At 33.6% G+C, this 27,734-nt stretch overlaps 1 protein-coding gene across 1 annotated transcript in view; it reads right to left on the reverse strand.

The window, feature by feature from the left end:
- Nucleotides 1-983: 983 nt before the first annotated feature.
- LOC149770727 (all-trans-retinol 13,14-reductase-like) overlaps nt 984-27,734 on the reverse strand; it is a 34,638-nt gene continuing 7,887 nt past the window's right edge. The window contains exons 2-6 of the mRNA XM_089949192.1: nt 21,576-21,696; nt 18,696-18,826; nt 16,234-16,400; nt 8,502-8,661; nt 984-4,745 (exon numbers count right to left, since the gene is read on the reverse strand). Coding sequence (XP_089805318.1) covers nt 4,606-4,745; nt 8,502-8,661; nt 16,234-16,400; nt 18,696-18,826; nt 21,576-21,696 — 719 coding nt within the window. The 3' untranslated portion in view covers nt 984-4,605. The remainder of the gene's footprint in view (nt 4,746-8,501; nt 8,662-16,233; nt 16,401-18,695; nt 18,827-21,575; nt 21,697-27,734) is intronic.

The following is a 27,734-nucleotide window of genomic DNA, read 5'->3' on the forward strand; positions in this document are numbered from 1 at the left end:
AAAATGGCGTTAAACCCTACAACAACAACAACAGTATGCTTGAGTTCTGCGACATGATGCACAAACACGTACACCGAAAGATACGTATTTACATGCTGGCAGACAAGTACTTACATACTGGCAGACGTAACTAACTTCCAGCATTTTTCTTAATAAATCATGGAGATAGATATAGATCCACTTGTCCATCTTTCTGTCGTTAAGTGCACCCACGTTTACCTGGGATGATGAAGAGAAAAGTGGTGTATAGGAAGGCAAATTGGTGGTATAAATTTGATCACCGCCCCCAACCTTTTCCTCTAACCCGTGCGAGTTCGGAAATGAAAGCACAGGCTCAATACGCTCCGTCGCAAAAGGAAAATAGTGGAGTCAATGGGGCGCCGTGGTTCTGTGGTTAGCCTGCAGCCAAAAGTTGTTGAGTTCGAACCCTAGTCAACCCATGTCAAAGTGTGGACATGCATGTGTGTGTGTGTGTGATTTGGATTTTTCACGTATCGCTACGATGTCTGCAGCATGGCAGTTTAAAGTGATGCCCAGCACTGGGCCATCATGCCGCCAAACTACAGCATCATGTCCCACCCAGTCACATTATCCTGACACCAGGCCGACTAGTCCTAACACTAGTCTCTTAATGCTGAGCACCTAGCGAGGCAGCTGTTAGTACCATTTTTATAAGTCTTTGGTATGATTTTGACTAGGGTTCGAACCCATGACCTCCCTCATCCTAGGCGGGCGCTCTAGCCACTAGGCCACGGACGGTCGTGTGTGTGTGTGTGTGTGAGAGAGAGAGAGAGAGAGAGAGAGAATTATTTTCAGCTTGGAACAGCTGAATAAAAACTTTCGTAAATGCCGCTTCTGAACTGGCGCGGAGGAAAGAATGAAGAGGCGATTACGTCATTCTTTCACGCGATGCCTTCGTCGCCAGGAAACATCATTACTAATTTGCATACAGATTTGTACAAATAAAAACAAAGAACACAACATGTAATTTGCACATCTTTATTATAAATAGCAGGACTAGCATCTACAGTCGTAATCACCCTACTGGTCGGAATATGACCATGTTACCCATTGAGAGGGATTAATGCCACGATACTTTCTGTAAAATGTAATCAGTTCTGTTCAGGAATTTTGAGAAAAAATCTTTCAAAGGTTTTTGCAATATTTATTAATGATAGCCATATTTAATGGCAGATCAGTATCAGTTGTAAAATTAATTTGCATTTTATGCCAGGTTGATTTTGGTAAACTTTGGTCAAACTCTGATAATCAGTTTTAAAGAACAAGTTGTTGAAAGGTTTTTATATTTTTAAGTAACATCAGCCATATATGATGGTGGATTGGTATAATTTGAACAAATCTGAAACAGCCTGTCATGTCAGATGTTCTTTTCATCTTTGTTCCGATTCTGCTCTGTGGTTTTTGCAATAAAGTCATATGACAGACAACATATGGATGATGCGCAAGGGTTGAAAGACTACATACCAGCAGGTTAGGGGTCACATGGCATGTATGCCTGACTCCAATGCAAAGGACATGAATTTGATCATTGTAAGAAACAAAAACCTAAGCTCCCATGGGCCCTCATACCGGTAAGTGATATGCATTACATAAAAATAATTATTCCTTTTTATCATAAATGTTATCATTCCTCTATGATGAACAAAACAGTGTGATGAAAATAACAATCATAAAAACGCTAGTTACTGATTTTTCATCCATGTCCTTAAATGCTAATAGTCAAGAAAAAATGAACACATTTTTCACATATTTAAAGGCAAAAGCAAATGAACAAACAAATGTAAATTTTTAATATAATTTGAAAATAATCAACATTTTATGGTACTCATTCGTAAATTTGCAAATCACAATTTTACATACATACAGTCAAATAGAATAAATAAAAAGAAAAAGCAAATAAAAATTAGCAAATAAAATTGTATAAATTAACTAAAGGATGTAAAAATGGTTATCTTTCCATGACAATATTTCTGACAATAACCTCCTGTGAGGTAAAACATACACATTAAAAAAATATATTTGACAAAATTTAATCATTTCAGCAACAAATTAAATTAAACCAACATAAAAAAATCCATCTAAGTAAACATATCAAAAAGCAATGTCAAATTAAAAATAGACTGTTTATTTCTGTCGTGTAAGTGAAATTGTTGAAAAATTCTTGATTGAATTATTTTACAACTAACCTCTTGGTAACCTCAAAATAAATGAAGGTTTTTTTATAATTCAATTTTACACGCTACAAATGACTGAATAAGGGAAATTCAGTCAGAAAATGCATTTAATACATTCACTATGACCACCCAGAGCTGATCCAATTTTTACCACCCACTTGTCCTGGACATAGTTTGAGAAAATTCATTTGTCCCACCTACAATTTAAATTGTCAAATAATTTCCCTCACCTGCTTAGAGTTGATGAGATTATGCATTTTAATCCATAGAGAAAACAATGAAACAGTGTGCAACAAATTCTTTAAAGGGCTTAACTTTTTTATTGTGAGGATATCTTATATACACCTTTTCTTGCTCCGATACAGTAGCATCCATACTTCCATCAGCAAGAATGGAAATTAATTAATTAGTATTTTTCTTCAGTAAATACTTTATCAATTGACAGAAAATAGCTGCTATATCTCATGCACTGAGTTTACTAACAATTAGCACTAAATTTACTTATTAACACTGGTTATTCTTCTCCTGGAATACACATAGAATTTTCATATCTGAAAAGGTTCTCCATATTGAACCAGTGTGTAGGCTCTCAATTTTATTTTTCATTTTATCTCATTTCATTTTAAAATGGCCTATCCTAGTGAAGTGTTATGCAACTTGAACTCCTGGGATTTTCTGCACATGCTGGCCAGTGTCTTGTTGATACTGTGCTACACAGACTTGATCAGGTCCAAAACTGTCATGAGACTTGCTCGATTAAATCCTGAATTTATAAGTTCCATTGATGAATACACTCAGTCTGGTTAAATATCTAACCCATGTCAGTTTGCGATATTGTCTGCAATAGCTGCAAAACATATTTTCTTTACAGTCAGTAAGTTCAAGACGTATAATTATCAATCCAATGTGGCTGAAAGTTCATTGTCTCTATGTTGTCATATTTGATATAATTTGTTCCCTCTACTTTCAGTCAAATTCACCATACATACAGCATATATCACACAAATTAAGCAAATTTAAACAAAATGAAATCCAGTTAATTCAGTTTAAACAAGATGTCCAATTAAGTCAATTTAAACACAGTGAAGTCCATGGTGGATATATACACAAGAAACCAAAGCAAAAAACACACCGGTGTGAACCAATGAAATTCAAGATTGTCTTGCCAACCAGACTGTTGCCAATCATTATGAAAATGAATAACTCAAATCATTTTTTGCAACATCCATAATATTTTTTAATATATTTGTTATAATGTATGCATTTAGCTTGATCAGGTATGGGAATTCACTCCATCTTAAGTCTACATTCACTGTGTTCAAACTCATTCTTGCTCTTGCTCTGTTGTAGAAAACATTCAGGAAGGTAACTGTTACCTCCCACAATTAACAGAGAATATTACCAGACAAACTATAACATTAATTGCTTGCACAATGCATTAAGCAAGTATATGATGTTTAATTTTTGCTCCATGGATAAACTTCATCTGTACTAATATTATCACTTCCCTTCATATGACTGTACTCAATAAATGAACAGAGCAAAGAAACAAATGTGTCAGCATTATTATAATTCATTTTGTGTACTGCTGTAGTCTCCTGATGAAGGAAAATTGAAGAATGAATGAAACTCTAAATAGCAAAGAAGAATGATGACGTCTTGGGTCAAAGCTGTTATCGGGGTAACAGAACCTTCATTTTCATGATACATATACAGAGGAAATCTGTCACTTGAAAATGTCTTTATAAATTACTCCCTCATTATAATGCAGTTAATGTGAGCCATAGAATATGCTGCCTTATAGTGTGACTGCCTTATTATGAAGTACATGATGCAATACACCCTCATTATAATGCCAGCAATGGGAGCCATTGAATATACTGCCATATAGTGAGAGTACCTTATACTTAAGTATATGATAGTTATCCCTCATAATAATGCCAAATCTGAGAGCCACAGACAATACTGACTTCTTTATAATGAAGTACATAATACAGTGCCCCTCATTAAAATGCCATCAATGGAAGTCATATAATATAATGTTTTACAGTGAGACTGCCTTAGAATGAAGTACATGATAAAGTACTCCCTCATTATAATGCCATCTGTGGGAGCCATAGAATATACTGCCTTATAGTGAGACATCCTTATATTGAAGTACATTATGCATATGATTTTATTAAAGTCCGCTGAATATTAAGGGATCTATAACCAGACTTATGTCATAACATGACTGTATACTGAAGGGCCTTATACTGGGATAGTGGTGGATTCATAATATAATTGTATAATAATGTTTATATTTTTGTTGATTAAGTTATTGTATTACATTTGCATGAATCATGGAAAAAATGTGCTGATTTTATTGTATTTAATACAAAATACTTAAAACTGTTCCCCTTATCTAATTTCATTCTGTCTTAATTTTAGCTTTCACTTCCTTGGTGAGGTTGGTGAGATCAGTCATCACATTGCGGTGCAGAATTGATTCTGCTGTAATAGCTCCAGCAAAAAGAGCCATGCTAAATCCGCATGACACAACATCTTGACCTGTGATGGTGGAATAGAAAAATAAACTTTAAATATTTTAAAAAACAACTCCATGGTCTTTTGTGAATTTAAATATATAAAGACCACCAATAGGATTGAGCAAAGGTGACCTTGATACACAGATGATTTCTGCAATACCAATAATTGTCTCCCCATCTATTTTCCCCACAAATGAGAATAGACATAAAAAATAAATAGCAAATAGAAATGCTGAATAATACAAATTAGAATATTTATTGTATATTAAGAGAATATAAAGACAAAGAAGTATGGCAGTGATTCCCCTGCATAGGTATTGACTAAAATATGGACTTGGATTTAGGCAGGAAATAAGTCCTTTTATATTTTTATGTAAGCAACAGACTTGTGAACTCCTGGTTAATAATAAGTTTAGTGCTGTTTGTGGTGCATTTGTCTGACCCAGCAGCAAGTTAACCGGTTGTGTACACATGCATTTTGCTGTCTCTGTTGATGACCAAAGACAACGTGAGAAGAAAACAATTATATTAAAGTTTTGGTTTCTCAGTATACTGCATGAGGCAATTAAGCTAGTGATAATCTTTAAACGATTTGACAAGAGCTATTTGGAGAGAAAATATAAACATTTATGATAATATCCAAAACAATAAACATTTTTATGATAATATCCAGTCATAATAACCTATTGATTGAAAGTTTAAAGCAGCAAGTGTGATTCCCCTCTTGAAATGTTATCACCAGTATGCAGACATGTCATTAATGTGATTCCCCTCTTGAAATGTTATCACCAGTATGCAGACATGTCATTAATGTGATTCCCCTCTTGAAATGTTATCACCGGTATGCAGACTTGTCATTAATGGGATTCCCCTCTTGAAATGTTATCACCAGTATGCAGACATGTCATTAATGTGATTCCCCTCTTGAAATGTTATCACCAGTATGCAGACTTGTCATTAATGTGATTCCCCTCTTGAAATGTTATCACCAGTATGCAGACATGTCATTAATGTGATTCCCCTCTTGAAATGTTATCACCGGTATGCAGACTTGTCATTAATGGGATTCCCCTCTTGAAATGTTATCACCGGTATGCAGACTTGTCATTAATGGGATTCCCCTCTTGAAATGTTATCACCAGTATGCAGACTTGTCATTAATGTGATTCCCCTCTTGAAATGTTATCACCAGTATGCAGACATGTCATTAATGTGATTCCCCTCTTGAAATGTTATCACCAGTATGCAGACTTGTCATTAATGTGATTCCCCACTTGAAATGTTATTACCAGTATGCAGACTTGTCATTAAGGCCCAAGCCCACAGAGAATCACCATGATTAATTAGGACTTAAGAGTAGAATTCTCATAGTGCTAAATTTCATCTTTGCCATCAAGGCTTGCTAGCATATATCTACACTGGCATTGTTATATCAACAGTTCATGACATATACATATAAATACATATAAAGTATAAAATCATTACCAGAACTGGTTCAAATTCTTCACATTTTAGAAATAAAAAACTTGTTAATTTATTCTCAAAAAGTGTCTGCAATGGTATATACACTATGTAATTTCAGAGTGAAATAAAAACACGACATAAGACAGAATTTTGTATCTGCCACTGTATTAATATAATAAAGTGTGACCCTGCTTAAAATACAATTTTAGCATCGTTCCCAAAATTTCACATACATGTATTTTTCTCAAACATAAAAGAAAAGTTTCTTTTTAAAGTATGAATAATAATGTGTAAAAAGTTTATTATCATTTTGAGATTGTGAATGGACTATAATAGAAGATGATCCATGTATGGCTAATAAAGTTTCATATACATGCATTTTGCTCCTACACAAACAACAGATTTTTTCTTGTGTTTTCTTGTGTTTAGAGTGGAGAAATTCAAAAGCCACCATGAAAGCAAGCCACAGACCTAGATATAAATGTACTGGAATCTATCTACTGTTACACAAATAAATATTTTGATCACATTTTCAAACCATCTTAATAGTGCATTGTTAATTAATAATCTGCTTAATATCCTGACATCTAGCCGGAGTACTGTATGCTGTGATACACTAAAATAGTCATACTACCAGACTATCTACCACTGACATCTAGCCGGAGTACTGTATGATGTGATACATTAAAATAGTCATACTACCAGACTATCTACCACTGACATCTAGCCGGAGTACTGTATGATGTGATACACTAAAATAGTCATACTACCAGACTAGCTACCACTGACATTTAGCCTGAGTACTGTATGCTGTGAAACACTAAAATAGTCATACTACCAGACTATCTACCACTGACATCTAGCTGGAGTACTGTATGATGTGATACACTAAAATAGTCAAGCTACCAGACTAGCTACCACTGATGGCGAGAACAGTAACTGCTACAATCAACCTGATGATGGTTAATTCTTTTTCTCTTTAAATGTACCCAGAGAAAAAATAGATGTGCAGAAATAACAATTGAAAAATAAATTTAGTCTCGGTGTTCAAAAATTATTTGATGCTGCTGCACAATAACAGGCATATTGTTTGGTCATCCAAAACTTCAATAACACATGCACCCTTCATCAAAGCAAGCCTGATACAATCTTCATTAAAACAAAACAACATTCATCTGATAAAGTCAGCACCAAATTTAAATAAAAGCAATGGAATATGATGGGCTGTTGCACTTTCTAAAATGACTGGAACATGTTTATTGTGCCATGCAAGTTTCCTTTCAGCATGAAATAAATTTATGCTGATGATCGTTTCCAAAGACAACATAAAAAGCAAATTAAATTTCTAATCTTTGATAGATAACTGGCCATCAAGTCAATTGAATGTCATGCATTTAGGAAAGATGTTTGTTCAACTTTTTAATTTATTCACATGTTTTCATTTCCCTATGAATAGCTTCATCTTCTGGGTTGCCTGGCATGATGATAGCTGTCTCCAGGTGACCAAAATCTAGGCCAATTTAAGTATATGTACATGTAGCATGAAACCAAATATAGCCATGTGCTACTGGTGACAATATCATAGTGAATTGTTTAGTGACACATGTTGTTGACAATAGATATAGATCTAACAAGGACTATCATTTTTATCTTTTACTTGTGTTTTCTAACGGAATGTGATAGATACATGAATTTATAACAAGTGATCTATGCTTAAATTCATGGATTTTTCATGTACATGTACACTATTTAATGCATAATGGACTGTACTAAACAAATTAAGTTGTCAATACACCAGTGTGTTTCAGACTAGTCTTGTCTTCATTTAATCAAAAGCACATAGTTTTGCGCCCACTCTTATTACACACACCTCGCCTGGCCACCTTTTGGGGAAAATGCATCATTTTCTACATCAAACTGATTTAGTTGGTTATAACATAGTTCAGTACATAACACAGTTGGGTTCTATGGACCCCAACCATCTTATTATAGTAGGGTCACACTGTATATGATATATATATGATATGATATGATATGATTTGATGTGACATATGCTATTCAAAATAATAAAGGCACTATATTTAGAATACAAATTCCCAAAACAATGCCCAAGAAAGTGATCTAAATGCCAGTTGTAACTGGACACATAAAGCATGGAGGTAGTAATAAGTTGATAGACAAAGATAACAATATTGTCCCAATCACATTTTGTTGTGAGGTATTAAAAAGATCATGAAAATAGCATCTTCATAATGACATAAGAAGATTTATATCTTTCGTGCGGGTGACCTCGAAAATAAGTCAATTATATTACCTGTAATATAAAGGCCTGGTATGTTAGTCTGTGGTCTCAGCTCCATGGACACTTCTGGAGAAAATCTAGACAAGGTGTTGTTCAGTCCATACATTTCCCCTTTTGGAGCCCCAAGATAGTGCTTGTTGCTGAGAGGTGTTCCAACATCCATGTACTCAAGCTGTACAAATGGATTACATATTGTATATACTCACTTATATGTTGAGTCAAACTTCAATGAACAAAGATCCTGATACGCCATAGCACAATGCACCTGCAGATAAGGATCTATTTTGTTTGTTCTTCTCATTACTCCTAACAAACTGCACAGACCCAGATCTGCTGATGCATTATGCAATGGCAGATCTGGGTGTGTGCAGTTTGCAGTTGGACTCTACTTATAAGTGAATAAATATGGTATATTATACTGTCTTTCATTTTTCATAACATTTTGGTAATTATTTTGTATAAATAATTAGTTGTACAAAGTATTACTATATTTATACTTTTCTTAAAAAGTCTGATTCAAATTAAAATTTACTTATAATAAGTACATGGTTCTCAAAAGATCCATACCTTTGGATTTTGACATATGGAATTTAAATGTGACTCATTTCTTTTGCAAGGAAATTTGAACTTGTGCATTTTTATGATGCAATTTGTTTGGGCTGGTTGTTGTTGTTGTTGTTGTAGGGTTTAATGCCATTTTTCAGCACATGATAGGCTATACATGGTGGCCAGTATTAATGGTAGAGGAAGAACCCAGGAAATACCCAGAAAGAACCACCGACCCTCCGACCCTCTAGAAGCTACTGGCAAGCTTTCTCACTTATTCTCAGTGGCCGAATCTGAGACTCGAACCCATGCAGACATAGGTGAGATGGCAGTGATCTGTAACAGAAAGCGCTTTAGACCACTCAGCCACTCGGGGCTGTTTGGGTTGGAGCATCAGTCTTAATGACATAACTTCCTACTGCGTGCATGCTGTCCTGAATAAAATTTATACTGTACATGCCAGTGATCAACATTTGCTAGGCTACTGCTTACAACTTATTGGCCAATAATATCACACCTACATAAAATAAATATTAACTGGGATGGGGTAATCATGCTTAGATTGTTTTCAGATTATCTTTAACATTTAGTTAAAAGAAGCTCAGGAAAAAATCAATCATGACTTGACTGGTTTAAGTTTTGATCCAATTTAGCATTTGACTGCAAGTCAAATTGTAATGAATTAGACGAAACTTTAATTGCTTTTTTGGGGGATTAATTTGCATCAACCAGAAATACATTTAAAAATTGAAAATACACTACAACTTGATTGGATTAAATTTTTATCAAAAAGTTTTGTTTGTTTGAGATGTTTCCAAATGTACAGGCCAAGTACATCCAGATGTCACCTCTTACAAGTGTGGCTTGTGGGTATGGTCTTTATAGCCAGAATCATTTGAAGACAAAGGCAAGGTCAAGACCTGATCATGAGAAGTAAACAAACACATTAGAATATGCGAAGAACAATCATCAATGAGTCATCAGCTCATCACTCTAAAACTCTAATATTAGACTACTGAGATTTCAGTCTTGACTTTTGCAATTTTCATTCTGACTTGAGATTATGGAGTCAAGGGCCAAATGACTCTTTATCTTGAAACCTATTTAGAATCCTGACATAGATAGGATAGGCAACAGTAAAGATTCATGTTCTAGTAAACTTTGGAACTGCCAGCCACTTACCTTCAATAATCTATCAACGAAGCCTGGCATTTCATTTTATGGAGAGTTATTATCAGAAATATTATGTTCTGAATGATGGTTTTTACTTTCATAAATGTAAAAGCAATAATTTTTATTAGTGAAGCAAATGGTCAACAGAACATAACCTCATATCTGTGTCTGTTTGATCTCCATACGTGGGAGATCTTGATTTTAATCAGATTGTTTCTTAAGTACATACAATTTACAAATTCTTCATAAGAAAAGGGTTCTGATGAAAAAAACGACATGCAGTAATCCAAGTACCAACTTAGGTTGCAATGCCAAAATAATTTGGTCATCTTAGACACTGAGGGCAGAAATCCACTAAGTGGTAAGGTGAATTAACTGCGAACATTTTACTTAAGGCAAATTAATAATTAAATATATAAAAGGTTTAACTTAAGGCAAATAAGTAATTACATAAAACAATTTACTTTGGCAAATTAGCAAGCAATTATTTGAAAGGTTTTACTTACAGCAAATTAAATAATAGATATAAAGCATAAGGTTATCTAACATTGTAGCAACATTTGATAGAACTGTTAACTATTAACATCTGATTTAACATCAGGCCATATATAAAACTGACATTTTGGAATCTTCTAAATCATTTCTCTTCATATTTCATTACCACAATTTCTTAGATAAAGGGCCTTAACCTCTTTCTTCTTATGCTGATAGTTTATATTAATAAAGCCTTAGCTGTACCTATGGTACTTTAACTAGCAGCACTTTTTGTGCCAATTAAGTTTTCCCTACTTATCTCCATGTCTGCATTTTTCTGGATTTGTATCACTAGTATAGGTTCATTGCACAGGTAATTATTAGACTGGTCACTTATAGGCAGCACGCCTGTCTAGTCAAATGTAATGATGCTGACTTAATGTTGGAAGTAGCAGCCTCACAATCAAAAATGGATACGTCTGTCCAATGTTTTTTGCATTAACATGGTATATACATACTTGTAAGTTGAATGTACTGATAACATTTTCTAGGTGCCACATTGTGATTTTAAAAGTCACCTGAAGCAACCAGTTCACAAGTTTCATTTGTATGGCAAATTTTTAGTCACAAATATAACCATTTAAAATTGAAACTTATGAGCTGAGATGGCAAAAATTAACTGCAATTTCTTTAGACTGATTGTATATAAAAAAGAGACCATTAACTTTACTTGCTGATGACTGAGAGTGAGATTATTTAAACAATAATAAACTCTTCAATGTCTTTCAAATACTAGATGTAGGAGAAAAATTAAACGTTTGACCTTTTAGTAAGTCTACTGCTTATATATTCATTCTGCTGAGAGCAGGAAAGGCAGACTGACTGGAGTGATGGACAACGGAGCTATGTAGAGCTACTGACGTAATGTACGAGGGACGTAGTGTAAACGTAACGTAAGATTAGAATTTTCTTTTTGTGCACATAAAAAACACTGAATTTAAACCAATGATGTTTTAAGATTTACCTAAACTCAACAGAATTTTCAACCAATGATGTTTCATGATTGACTTATATTCAATTGCAGGCCAACTAAATGTGCTTGCATATAAAAACAATTTTGCTCATACAATGTGTAAATTAGCATGTTAAAAAGGCTTATTGCACCAGATATATAATAAAGTTCTCCAAATGTTTAAAACTGTGTCACTACTTCAGACTCAAGAACGCCTATCTCACTAAGACAAGGGGCCACAACTCTGACATGACTTTATGCCACAGAATGAATACATATGCATCAAATGCTTGAATAATGGCAGTAGAATTTAAAATTTCCTCAAACAATGGCAGTAGAACTAAAAATTCCACGTAAAATTTGTATTACTAATTACAAGAAAAAGTGGAAGCAGTCAGCAGTTTTATAAACTGCTATTCAAAGAAGACAGGCAATTGGGTGACAATTCTACCTGAATCATCTCCTGGTGTGGAGAATGCTTTTCATTTGAAACATCACAAAAAGTTCTATCATTAATATCTCCAATGGAGACTATAAACAAAGGATTTAAATTATTCAGCAATTTACATTCATTATATCAGAACCTAACACAAATCTAATATTTTTAACATATTATAAATATTGTTGTTTTTTTTTAAAAGTATTTTTCAATATAACTTTAAAAATTGCAAAGCATAAGCAAGAAACTTAATTAATGCATTAAATATCACACAATGACACCATTGTGGCATTACAATACACACTGACCGAGTTCTGACATTATGATGGTATGCACCGACCTGCTTTAACATCACATTACACACCAACCTAATTTCGACATTATGTTATACAATGACCCAATTTCAACTTTATGTTATATACTAATATTACTGTAACATATCTTATGTCACATGTTTAGGCTCAAATAAACAGAAATACAAGAAAGAGTGAAAACAACAAGCTTTGAAAAATACAATATTTCTGTAAAAATGAAAAAATATTAACTTATGGTTTTATAGAATCAAATCCAAAATAATCCAAGAATAAAATTTTTGGAGTCCTAATAACAAAATGTTCTATTGATTTCAAGCTCGAATCCCGACAAAGAATCCAAGATGGAAGACAATGACGTAAGCTGCAATCTGTAGTGTTGAAGTCTACAGTTACTTGTAGAAACAAGAATTATCACTCAGGTTTCTGATAGCTGAATACATTTTTATAAAAAACTGTCCTTGTTCCACAATATTATATAAGCACACGTATTTTCCAGAAAAATAACAGAATTAATCCTTTTGAATCTAAGTAATTTGAAATAACTCCAAACAGCACAACATACAACTAACAGTTTGACAGCCCAGCTTCTACTGAGAATAATTCTCCAAAACAGTGATTATATGGTCTTGTAAAATGTAAATAAGGGGTCATGTGATCATCTTCTCGAAGATTATAGAAACTACATACTTGATAAAAATCACATCTACCCAGTGTGTCCCTGATGAAAACCAATCATTTTACTCTAAGAAATAAAAAAATAAAAAATTGTTTACATCTTAAAGACAAAGTCCCATCATGACCTCGACAACAACCAATCATTTTAAAATAAAATAGAACTTGTTTATGATGGTTGCTACAAATTTTGAAACAAGGTCAGGATTTAGATCAACACCTGGTGTTTATAAACCTACAGTCAAGGTCAAACTATTTTCTGAAAAAAGTATCATCTCTAGTGAATAAATTTATATTACAATATCAGGTAATGAAAAAGAAAAAAAACAATTAAAACTGAAAACAATTAAATTGAAATAAATATATATTAAATCAGATATAATTAAATCAAACATACATAACATTATGTTACATGCTGACCTATTGTGACATTACTGGATTTAAAATCTAGTTAAAAATAAAACTTTATTTAAAACGATACAACAATGGCATATTGATGATATTACACTGTAAATAACAAAGATCTGATGTGAATGATTCTTTAAAATGATGGAACAAACTGCATAGTTTCTGTTTGTGAGCTTTGTTAAGCCCAAGACTGAAATCATAAATGTATTCAGTGTTATGACTTGAATTATATTTAGTTGCCTCAGATATTATGCCTAATCTATGTGTCATATCAGGACACAATGCTAGAGTACAAGCCATGTGGTCATTTTTCAGCATTTCTGAGCAAATATTATCTTACTGGTAAAGTTTACACTCAAGTTTAAAATCTTTTTATCTTCTTCTCCCAGCATGGTGATTGTCTGTTGGATGCTCATTGTTTTATTCAGCCATTACTGACATAGAAAGAAACAATGCTACAAACACAGCCATATATGGACAAGTACACTCTTGCTATGATGTGCATGACATATTCTTGCTAAGATGTGTATGACATATTGCTATGATGTGTATGACATGTTCTTGCTATAATGTGTATGACATTCTTGCTATGATGTGTACATGTTCTTGCTATGTGTGACATATTCTTGCTATGATGTGTATGACATATTCTTGTAATGATGTGTATGACATGTTCTTGCTATGTGTATGACATGTTATTGCTGTGATGTGTATAATATGTTCTTTCTGTGATGTGTACGATACGTTCTTGCTATTATGTGCACATGTTCTTGCTATTATGTGTATGACATGTTCTTGCGATAATGTGTATGACATATTCTTGCTATGATGTGTAGATGTTCTTGCTATGATGTGTGACATATTCTTGCTATGATGTGTATGACATTCTTTCTGTGATGTGTATGACATGTTCTTGCTATGATGTGTACATGTTTTTGCTATTATGTGTACAACATGTTCTTGCTATTATGTGTATGACATGTCCTTGCCATGATGTGTATGACACATATTCTTGCTACAGTGTGTACTTTTTCTATAGCATATATTCTTGTCATATGTGTATGACATATTATTGATATAATGTGTACATGTTTATGCTATCATGTGTATGAGATGTTCTTGCTACGATGTGTTTAACAAGTTCTTGCTATGTGTGACATATTCTTCCTATAAATAACATATTCTTGCTATGATGTGTACTGTTTCTATAACATGTTCTCGTCATTATGAGTATGACATATTCTTGCTATGATGTGTATGACATGTTCTTGCAATGATGTGTATGACATGTTCTTGCTATGATGTGTATGACATATTCTTGCTATTATGTGACATATTCTCATTATGATGTGTAAGAGATGTTCTTGCTATGATGTGTACAACATATTCTTTCTATAATGTGTATGACATGTTCTTGCTATGTTGTATATGAGATGTTCTTGCTATGATGCGTATGACATATTCTTGCCATGATGTGAACTGTTTCTATAATATATGGTTTTGCTAAGATGTGTATGACATGTTCTTGCCATGATGTGTACAACATGTTCTTGCTTTGTGTGACATATCCTTGCTATAAGTGACATATACTTGTTATGATGTGTATGACATATTCTTGCTATGATGTGTATCAGATGTTCTTGCAATGATGTGTATGAGGTGTTCTGGTTACGTTGTGTATGACACATTCTTGCTATGATGTGTATAACATATTCTTGCTACAATGTGTACTGTTTCTATATCATGTTCTTGTTATGATGTGTATGACATGTTCTTGCTATGATGTATATGAGATGTTCTTGCTATGACGTGTATGACATATTCTTGCCATGATGTGAACTGTTTCTATAATATATGTTCTTGCTATGATGTGTATGACATGTTCTTGCCATGATGTGTACAACATGTTCTTGCTATGTGTGACTTATCCTTGCTATAGGTGACATATACTTGTTATGATGTGTATGACATATTCTTGCTATGATGTGTATGAGGTGTTATTGCTATGATGTGTATGAGATGTTCTGGTTATGTTGTGTATGATACATTCTTGCTATGATGTGTGTAACATATTCTTGCTACAATGTGTACTGTTTCTATATCATGTTCTTGCTATGATGTGTATGACATGTTCTTGCTATGATGTGTATGATATAAGCTCTTGTTATAAAGTGTACTGTGTCTATGACATTCTTGCCATGAGGTGCATGACATGTTCTTGCTATGATGTGCATGACATGTTCTTGCTAATGTGTATGACACATGCACTTGCTATGTGTGTATGTTCTTGCTATGGTGTTGATGACATACTTTTGCTATGATGTGTACTGTGTATGACATGTTCTTGCTATGATGTGTATGAAATATACTTTTTCTATGATGTGTAATACATACAAATGATGATATATACTATTGCTATGAAGTGCATGATATATACTATTGCTATGATGTGTATAATATATACTATTGTTATGATGTGTACTGTGTATGACATGTTCTTGCTATGATATGTATGAAATATACTATTGCTTTGATGTGTACTGTGTCTATGACATGCTGTAGCTTACTAAAATGTGTATATAGCTTGGACAAAAGTATTTGAACACAAGGAAACAAATTCCCGCAGAAGGCAGATCAGGGTCTATATTGTTTGCAGTTTGACTTGACTTACATATGAATAGATATGGTAATAATGTTTACATATACCTTTCCTTCCAATTTCGGAAAGAGTTGTTGACACTGTAGCCACATCTGTTTGCCAATTCTCTCCTTTAGGTCCACATAATCCTCACTGCGATGCTTACATTTCTGTTTCTCCCAGGCTGTGAACCAGTCATATGGACAAAAGGTGATCAACAGGGCTGATGATTTTCCTGCAACAACAAAAAAATAATGTTGATGGTAATACATATAAACCAAAACTGACAATCAAACATTGTAAAAAACCCTCTTCTTTTGATCATGCAAAACATGAAGCATGACAGAAACATGACCAGTACCAAATAACATGGCCACAGCCAAAATCATGACTAGTGTCAAATAACATAACCTGTGCTAATAACATGAACAGTGTCAAAAACTTGACCAGTGCTGAGGACACATAACCAGCGCCAAAAACATGACCAGTACCCAATGACATGCATCTACAGTGACTCAGTCCAATCTATATTTGTATAATAACAAAAACACCAAATTAATCTTCACAATTCAATCCTTCTTCCAACTGCATAATAAAGCAGGGATTTACAAACCCACCTGCCCGACTTCCAGGACAAGCTCAAATTTAGTTCAGGCAAGCTCAAATTTACAAGGCATTTTGCCTGTGGTCAAGTCCGAAAGAATTGAGAGAATGATACAAGATACAAGAAATTGTATGCAACATCAGTGGTCTAGGTAAAATACAGTAACTGTGCTTGAGCTAATATACTAAGGGTCAGCTTCAGTTCCTAATGTTCTACAAGTTTGATACCCTGAGATCTCACCACAATACATATATCAGCACCTCTATTTAGTGTTTATATGTATCACAATCTTCTTCTGCATGCCTGGCAACAAATTCTTTCATTTTCATGATGTAATCTCTATGCCAGTCTTGCATTTTCTCACACAGCTTTATAATGTGAATATATGTTTACTATTTAAGGCAATTTTTCACAAATAATTAGCAACAAATAGTTTATATTTTAACTTATCAGATACATTGTAATAGTAATATTTGTACATATCTGGGATTCACCAACTTTCCAGTCCTAAGCTAGCCTTGTGCAGTTTGTCACATTAATGACACAACTATGGCTTTTCAAAGATTGTTTCGAAGCATGTTGCAAATTTTATTGCAAGTAGGTGTTAACTGCTAAAAATCGAACCAGAGAGATTACTTTGTGTTTGGAAATAAAAGCCACTTGTCTCTAACAACTATCTACCCAGAGGGATTTGTTCAAAGCATGATGTTTGGAAAATGTAGCACCCACAAACAGCATTTATGATACACTGTATACATGATAAATACAGCAGACATGATACATACTGCTTGGCAAACAATTAAATGGACACAAATAGGTGCTCCCAAATCATTCTCAAAAGCGTGAGTCTTAAATAGTTTGATGCATGTTGCAAATCTGAAGGTGAATACATGATCATGTTTAAGTAAGTGTTCATAAATTCTTGAGTAGTGAGTATAAATAAATCATTACAAACAATCTTGAATTAATTCTCTCTCTTCTTCCTCCTTACATGTCTAACAAATATATAGCTATTCCAAAATCTTCCCTTTATCTATACATGTACATGTCTAACAAATATATAGCTATTCCAAAATCTTCCCTTTATCTATACATGTACATGTCTAACAAATATATAGCTATTCCAAAATCTTCCCTTTATCTATACATGTACATGTCTAACAAATATATAGCTATTCCAAAATCTTCCCTTTATCTATACATGTACATGTCTGACAAATATATAGCTATTCCAAAATCTTCCCTTTATCTATACATGTACATGTCTGACAAATATATAGCTATTACAAAATCTTCCCTTTATCTATACATGTACATGTCTGACAAATATATAGCTATTCCAAAATCTTCCCTTTATCTATACATGTACATGTCTTCTTAATTTGTACTTCCAACTATTCTGCATTTTAACTTTTGCTAATCAACATATCTATTTACATGTATATTTACATATACATTTTTGGATAACTTTGATTATCAGCATATGGTTTTAAGGTGCCAAGACAGATGCAAAGAAAACAAAAGTCTCAATAATTATAATGCGATTTCCATAAAATATGGCAAATTTTATTCTATTGTTTTAGTCCAATTCAGATATTACATTTAGGGCAGGCTCAAATTTTCCATGGGCAGGTTCAATTTTCCATTCAGCTTGTCCCAGGCAAGCTGACTTTTAATTTTTTTTTTTAATCCCTGTATAAAGCCATTTGTTTTACTAATTACCAATATGGGTTTTTAGTGGACAGTTTAAACAAAATTTAACTCTTTTATTACCTTATTAGCTTTACTTGACAGCCATCATTATGTGACCAATTTTTCTGCCTTTGGATAATCCAATAAAACTTATTGCTGAAAAACACTTTGCTTTACTTAGTAAACAGAATTTAGTGATAATGACCAACATGTATGAACTAGGTACTCCTGTACCTGGATATTGTTTTTCCCAGCTGGGGTCCTTGGCAGAAGGGAAGGAGATGAACATCACAGGGACTTCAACTTCTGCAGCTTCCTCAAATGTCAAGGCCACATAGTTCCCATATGCTCTTTCTACATCAACACTGGAAAAGTATATATGTTATAAGTAATATAATTCATGTACAGTAAGAAATGTGTCCTAACAGATACCTTTCTATAGCATTACCTGGTCACAATGGCCATTCTAAATTCCCCCTCACAAATTTTCTATATTAAAATCAAGTACATAATGGTCATGAGATTTCTGTGATCAGCAGCCAGGTGTTTTCTAAGTAAAATTTCTCTCTGCTTTTAGCAGTCACTGGAGCATATATATAGTGACTGCTGTATGTATGAACATTAAAGTTTTGTTAGATGAGGCATACATTTTTTATATAAAAGGATATTATTTGAATTGATGTGTACATATTTCTTATCTTGCTTGTATCAATCATACTCCAGTCACAGTGTCAGTGAAACTCAAAGGTGTCAATAGGTCAAACCTGAAGGTTAGTCAGTTTTTATCATTTAAAAATAAGAGATCTTAGTTGGATCCACACTTCCTGCAAGTTAATGATTCAGGAGAGACAGAAGATGCATGTGTTTTCATTTAGGGTCAGGGTCAGTCACTAATTACAAAATTTGTCTGTAAAAGCAATTTAAGTTTCATCCATATTTTACTAATATTACCCAAATTGATACTCCTTTTCATTCTCTATTCATCACTGGCATTTCATATTAGCCATCTGTCTTCTGATCATGGTGGGATGAGCAACTGGTTAATCCTGATATTGTTTTAAGTGTCAACAGCTGTGCTTAAGCCAGATTATACAAGCTGGTCAAACAAAAAATCAGTTCTCTGTTTCAGTCATACATATCCTGTCAATTATTGGTAAAATTAGTATTTTGTTATGGTGTATGAAACAAACAAAGATCAGTGATCTGTTCTGGGTAAGAGTCAGTGATGATATTCATTTGTAGGAGAATTAAAGAGAGCTGGATAGAGTAATCTTGTGTGGAACAAATTTGAAAGAGCATAAAATTGGCCCCTATTTGTTGAATGTGAAGAAAATCACAATCAAAACTGGTAAATGAAGAAAGCTCTTTATAAACAATACCAATGTGATTATACAATAAGAATTCAGCCATTATACAATGCCTATTATCCCTCCCCCCAGGTTTTCTCAATGACAAGGAGGGAAGGCATCCCTATTTTAATTTTTCTGAGGTCCCACAGTAAATTGGACCCTAGCTTATAGTGCAGTCTATCTTTCTGGATTACACTGTGTGCAAGCTATCAAAGGAGAGGTGTAATGATATTTCTTTGAAAACCAAGTCTGAATGGTGAAACTATGTACCAGGTTTGATTGTGTGTGTGTGTGTGTGTATGCGTGTGTATGTATATATATATATATATATATATATATATATATATATATATATATATATATATATATATATATATATATATATATCAGTAAAGAAAAGTAATCTTACTAGATGTGCCACTTTAAAATTTGGAGAGGTGTAATGATATTTGTTTGAAAACCAAGTTTGAATGGTGAAACTATATACCAGGTTTGATTCTCTGTGTGTGTATGTGTGTGTATATATACATATATATACCAGTAAAGAAAAGTAATCTTACTAGATGTGCCACTTTAAAATTTGGGGCAATGGATAATGATGTGAATGTTTTCAATGTATATCAAGAAAATAGAATGTGAAAACAAAATAAATGGATCTATTAAGAAGACTGTTTAAAAAAAAGACTAACACTTTGTGAGTACTTTTCATAACTGAACATCACTCAGGCAACAGTAATTCTAGTTATGGTTTGATTAATCCATTCATTTTTTTTTGGTCTGTGTTTTACAACATGATTACCACAAAAATGTATATTTGCATCCCTCAGTAACTTATTGACAGTTTTGGTACTGTGCTGTAATCAAACAATTTACAATTTTATGGTGCAACAATGTTTTTATTAATGGTAAGTATGAACTGGTTTGTAAATTTATATGAATTTTGCTTTTTTTATGAGAGTTATACATAATTTTGTGGAATTAATCAGGGTTTTTGTGGAAACTTTTGTTACCAAAGTTGTAAACAAGCACGAAGGTGCTGTTTCATTGTCAAATGAGGAAGCAATACTTTCCTTTTTACTAGTGCCCTACTAAAACAACTAAGGTATAATTGATGATTGTTAGCAAAAATGTCCCCTTCATTAGAACCCTACTCAAAACAACTAAGGCCTAACTGCTGATAGTTAGCAATAATTTCCCCTTCATCAGTACTCTACTAAAACAATTAAGGCCTAATTGCTGATTGTTAACAATAATTTCCTCTTCATCAGTACCCTGCTGTAACAACTAAAGCCTCATTGATGATTCTTAACAATAATTTCCCCTTCATCAGTACCCTACTATAACAACATCTACTTGTTGATTTACATAAAACTTCCTTCCAAAATTATTTAATAATATCTAATTGAAAGAAACTAGAAGTTTTAAAGTAACAAAAATATCACAATCTGTATGGGAATGCTTATGAAGATGCAGTGGTAAAACCCAAGCTGTAGTGGAAATTTCTTAATAATGTGAAACACGTAAGTATAGTCCCATGGCAAACAACATATACTCTGATCTGCCAGCACATTATGCACCAGCAAATCAGGGTCCATGTTGTTTGTTCTACTGATTACACCTAAAAACTGCGCAGACTCAGATCCACTGACATACTATGGGATGGCAGATTGTGGTCTATACAGTTGGAGCTGACATGTGTACCTGGTATCTGGAATAAAATATGCAGCGGACAACAAGATGGCTTGGGAAGAACACTAATGCTTACTCAGAATAGGACCATGTGTTCCCAGCTGTCAGTCCCAACTCCTCAGTAGATCCATTTAGGCCCACAAACACAGTCAGATTAGATATACTGAGGCCAACATTTTCAGGAAGATGGTAAAGCGCTGGAAATTCAGAATTGCACCTGTCATTGTATGAATATATCATTATTTATTCACAACTGTGCAATAAAATCTTATATCCCTTGTAATTCTAACAACACTGGCGAAAAAATGAACTTTCAAAAAGAATTATAAACAGATTTGAGGTCTCATACAGTGCAACATATACTTCATGAATCTTTGGGGACCATACAAAATTCCTTGTGAATTTTTTTTTTAAATCGATAACAGTCCCTAGAAGGGACTATTGCTTTACTGGATCGAAAAGTATTTAAAGGAATCCAAGATAAGTTTATTTCTTCTGTCCATTTTAACTTTTGAGTACTGTAACCATTTCTGGTATTCTTGAGAAATCCCAACATACCAAATTTTGTAACAAAACTATTTTCTTACATGTTCAAGTTAACATGTTAACAAAATACCTTTAAGTGTAGTACAAACATTTTTGTTTTGGCCTTTGATACTGAACCCGATATTATGGACAGAAGGTCACTGAACTTGCATCAGACATGTCAAGACATAACTGCATGCTAAGTTCAATTATATCTATAAGGAACATTTTGGGGAAAAAATAAAATTATTGAAGTGGTAATATCCAAGGTATTCTTCAGATATATCCACACACTGGGTTACTAGGTTTGATATGCCCCATACACTGGGTTACTAGGTTTTATTTTTGTTAACAATACTGAACAATCTCTCATAGTCAGCATTAGAATAGTAAAGAACCAATATTCTTTTCATAACCTGACAAAGAAGAGGAAATTTATATCTTCCAGTTCTTGGGTCTTTTAGGTAGGAAATAAGGTGCCACTGCACATCAACTCTGTCTACATGAAGTACATTGTCAGGTAGAAAGCCAACTTGATACTTCAGGAGTTCTCCTTCTAACTTAGCAGCAGCTTTTTCTGCAGCAAGGTGCATCATAGGACAGGGAAAACCTGATGTGTACACTGATGGAGACATTTTTCAAAATATAGAATGCAACTCCTTTACGAATTTTCATGGCTTCTGCAATTTTAAATGAATAATCTGCTGCTAAACACCTAACAATATTTGACGATTTTGTTCTTGCAAATGCATATTTTCTGCAATCAAAATTTTGGAATCAGGAAACATCCCTTTGAACAAAGGACCAATGTAGTCTTCTACTGCTAGGGCTAGTCCGTGTTCTATTAGGAACTCAGTAAATAACACCTCTGCATTTATAGAATTCATGTCCACAGTTTATTTCTGCTGTAAAAAAGAAGTTACCTTGGTATTTGAGTTATTAAAATGAGCTAATTCAAGGTTTCTTTGTTTTATAATAATGACCAATATTAAAATCCTTTCCACACAGTCTGCAATGGACATGAAGCTGCCCTAGAATGGAACACTGCATTGTGTAATTCATGTATTCCTCTTTGAATTGGTTTTTCGTCTTTTTCTAATCCATCTATGAAATATTTGAAAAACATCTTTGCTCTAACACATGAGTCAACTAGAATAAATTTGACTTGACTTTTAGCACCAAATACCTATAGACTGATTCTGTACCAGATACGAATTAGAACAAAGAATCTGTGAGCAAAGATTATAAATTAGAAACCCAGCCTGTTCTCTCCTAACTAAGCCATACAGCTGCTATAAATAGAAACTGAGGTCAAAATTTTATGTAGAAGCCAGCATTTTTCTTGCAAATAGGGCAGCTGCTATAGATAGAAAATAATACTGTTAGGAAAGTGCATGCAAGTCTACGGACAAGCGTACTCTTATGTCATAGTTAAGTAGAAGCCATCGTTTCTAGAATACAGTCTGAAAGATTAATGGGATGTTAATAAAACTGAGAAAACAAATGATTATTTGTTTTGGGAGGTGGATATACCCTAAACACGTAATCTGAATACATTTATGTGCAAGGTATAATTTAATGAATAAAAGCATAATGATTGGCATGTATGTTAATGCTGAATGCATAGCAAGGCAACTGTTAGTACCATTTTTATGTCTTTCTTATGACTCGGTCGGGGTTCAAACCTGCGACCTCCCGCATCTGAGGTGAAGGCTCTGACCAATAGGCCACTGGAGCAGTCTAGTAGTCATATAAAGATCTTTGATAGCTATCAAGGCAGCCTATTTTGGAGATTGTACCAGCATAACAGAAATACAGAAGCAAATGTATATAATGCACAAATGATGTGTTTTCTTTAAATGCAAAATGTCAGCATGGTTATCTGTTCAGGAGAAGTAGCCATTATGAGACCAGTCACATTTTGGGAGGTCACACTGAAATCATTTCATTTCTGTTCAACTACATATCATATGAAGTCATATAATGCAAACTCCATGTCAATATGACCATCCATCCAGGAGAGGTAGCATATGAAGATTTTCAAGATGGCCACCATAATGCCTGTATTGAATGTCAGATTTGCAATATTTACATTTAGGACCAACTAGATATAATAATTCTTTTGTCAAAATGCCATATCATTACAGCCATATGTGCTGTTAATGAGAAATAGCAACAGCAAGATTTTCAAGATCATATAATTGATGGTCACCATACTAGCCATACTAAATGTCAGATTGGCACCATTTTCATTTAGGACCAACCTGACATAAGGAGAGAAGTTTTGGCGAAAACCGTATGTTGCTATGGCCCTCTGTTTAAGAGAAGTAATGATAACAAGATTTTGGAGGCTCAGTTGGTTGTCATATCAGCACCATTTTTATGTCCACCATGGAAGCCATACATTGGCACTATTTTCTAATATGACCCACTTGACATCATGTCATTCAGTGAAAACCCCATGTCAGTACAACTATCCATGTTTAGTACTAATTCCTTTAGGACCAACTAGACATAATAAAGAAGTCTTTCAATTAAAACCCCATGTCAATTCGGCTATCTGTCCAGGATGGGTAATGGTAACATATTTCAAGAATAAAGTGGATGAACAAGGAGAATCATTTTCATTCAGGACCAACTAGATACCATAACAAGTCTTTCAGAGAAAAACCCAATACTGATACAACAATCTATTCATAAGTTGTTGCTATAGCAAGATTTTCAAGATGGATGCTGTGGTGGCCATACTGTATGTCAGATTGGCACCATTTTCATTTAGGACCAACATGACCAATGGGTTTAACGTATGTGTAAAGTTTCATGGCAATCCTCCAACCTTGTGCTGCCAAATGGTAGCACTATCATAGCCAATACAAATAACACGTATCTCCTTTACAAAAACTTATTAAGACAGTAACGCACATTAGCTATTCAAAAAGTGTGAAGGCTCTACTGTATACAATACAATGATTTGTAATTGCAGCCACAGCTGATTGCAGATGGCACAAATTTCTAGAAAAATAAAGGTCATTTAGGCCTGAATGCTTTCTGAAAATTTGGTAACATTTTGAAGAATGGCTTTTAACAAAAAGTCATTTAAATATTTTCCATTTATAGTAATGGCAGCCAAATTTAATGTGAAATCAATATAACTGTGCAGCTTCTCATTTTTCTATTTTTAGTAATGGTAGCCAAATCTGATGGTGGACCATTATCATTCTGTATAAAAGCTGAAAGATCTTCATACCAGGATACTTTCCATCAAGTATGGTCATTTACTATTCAGCGGCTTTTCAGAGATTACTTAATGGGTTTTGTCTATTTGATGACACAAGGGCATCGTTTGTATTAATTTGAATGGTAATCATGCTAAGATACTTTGTGTCAAGTTTGGTTAAATTCTATACAATGGTTTTGCAGAAAAAGTCATTGAAACGTTTTCCAATTTTTCTTAATGGTGGCCATATTCAATGGTGGACCTATATCATTTGTATAAACTTGAAACACTTTTATGCCAGAATGCAATGTGTCAAGCTTCAATGAGACTGCTTTGGCGATTTCAGAGAAGCTGAAAACAGCATAATCATTGGCAGACAATGGATTTTTCTCTTTTTGGTGATGGAAGATCATCATTATTTTTGTACAACCATAATAGGTCTTCATGCCAGAATGTTTTCTATCACATCTAATCAAATTCTGCTCATCAATTCTGGAGAAGAAATAATTTAAAAGTTTTACTAGTTTTAGTAATAGGGACCACATTTGAAGGTGGATTGATATCAGTTGTACACACTTGAAAGGCCTTCATGAAAGCATGCTCTGTGCTAAATTGGTAAACAATAGCAATTGGCGATGGACCTCAATCCATGGTTCCCACGCTTTTCTAAAGATAAATCTGCAGGTCATTTCCAGGGTTTTTCCAGGTTGAAATTACTTTTTTCAAGGTTCATATATGACCATTACTAAATGGAACTAAAACAACATTTTAGATTATAAAACATGCATTTTCTAAATCTAAAGATGTTTCTCTTTCAAGACTCTCAAAAACATCAAAGTTAGAAAAGATGATCATGTTCAAAACCATAAAATGTATCACACAAAACAAGTTTGATTATATTCCTATAAATTAGCATGTAAATTTATTTCAATGTACAGAATAATACTAATTTTATTTTGCTGCATTATGTTGCTAAGTGAGAACAACATAATGAACATAAATTATGTTTTGTTTCCTTTCAAATCTTTAATTCTAAAGAATTCTATAACAAAATATACCCCACCATGTCGGCCAACTCTGTACATCGGGTAATTCTGCACAATGATATATATTTCTGTAAACACTGGATCACGTGTTATTTTGGTTCAAAATCCATTTTGTATCAAGAAAGAACGATCATACTTTTATTAAGAAAAATGATATTCATAAAGTGTACACAAATATCCCACATTTAGACTCAAAATGCACATGAAAATGTGATTTCTAAATGGCAACAAGTAGACTCCATGACTTCTTGAACCTGTAACCCAGAAAATTTGATTTACTATGCATCTTTTAGAATTATACAAAATAAATACATTACATTAAAGATGGAAATGTATACCTTAAAACAATATGCATTTTAATCCAAGTTTCCAATTTTGCAAGAAGTTGTCCCACACGTACAAAATCGTCTGCTACCCAACGTGTCTACTTGCCGCTAAAACATAAATTCTCAACATATTCCCCAGCACATAGTCTGTTTCTAAATTCTGTTGTAATTTTTTCCCATCAACAAGACGTTGTAGACACATTACATACTATTCATTGTTGTTTTTCTTCCATGTAGAAGCTTATTTTTCATAAACATGACCTAATTACTCGACTGAACTGCTGACAGAAACAGTCCAAAGTAATGCATTTCATTTATTTAGCACAATGGATAAACATCACATCTTTTCAAAGCTGTGCGCAGAATAGGCCGACATATCTCGAGTCTGGAAAACAGGGGTGGTATACCTGTGTCCAAAATTATTATTATTTTGAACAGAATGTCAGGCATTTCTGCACATCTAAGGCTTCTGTCTCCAATACTGAAGTAAAATGCATATCAAATTCGACCGATTGACGAAAATAAAATACTGTAATGCTTACCATTTGAAAAGAGACGATTGTTACCACAATATTCTGTTCAAAATGATATTAATTTTGGACACAAGGGATGCCACCACCATGTTTTCATGACTCACAATATGTCGGCCAATTCTACACACAGCTTTGAAAAGATGTAATGTTTATCCACCGGGCTTTAGAAATGAAATAAATTACTTTGGACTGTTTCAGTCGAGTAATTTGATCAGGTTTAAAAGATAGTTTAACAAAATTCAACATAACAATGCCAATAAATGGCAAGCAATATTAAGCCAACTAAACTGATCTTGTTAAAAAACTAGTAAAATTCAATAATTTATTTTAAAAATGAGCTATTTTGTGGAAGAGAAACAACAACGAATAGGGTGTAATGTGTTTACAATGTCTTGTTTATGGGTAAAAATGCTAAAGAATTTAGAAACAGACTATATGCCAGGAAATTTTGATTAAGCTGCATAATTTTTTTAAGGTATACATTTCCACCTTTTATAAAATGTAGTTATTTGTATGATTCTAACAGATACATAGTAAATAGGATTTTCTGGGTTAAAGGTTCAAGCACAGAAGTCTGACGTTTTATCA

Source organism: Sinohyriopsis cumingii, unplaced genomic scaffold (assembly GCF_028554795.1).
Source record: "Sinohyriopsis cumingii isolate HCF-2022 unplaced genomic scaffold, ASM2855479v2 utg002447l, whole genome shotgun sequence".
NCBI lineage: Eukaryota > Metazoa > Mollusca > Bivalvia > Unionida > Unionidae > Sinohyriopsis > Sinohyriopsis cumingii.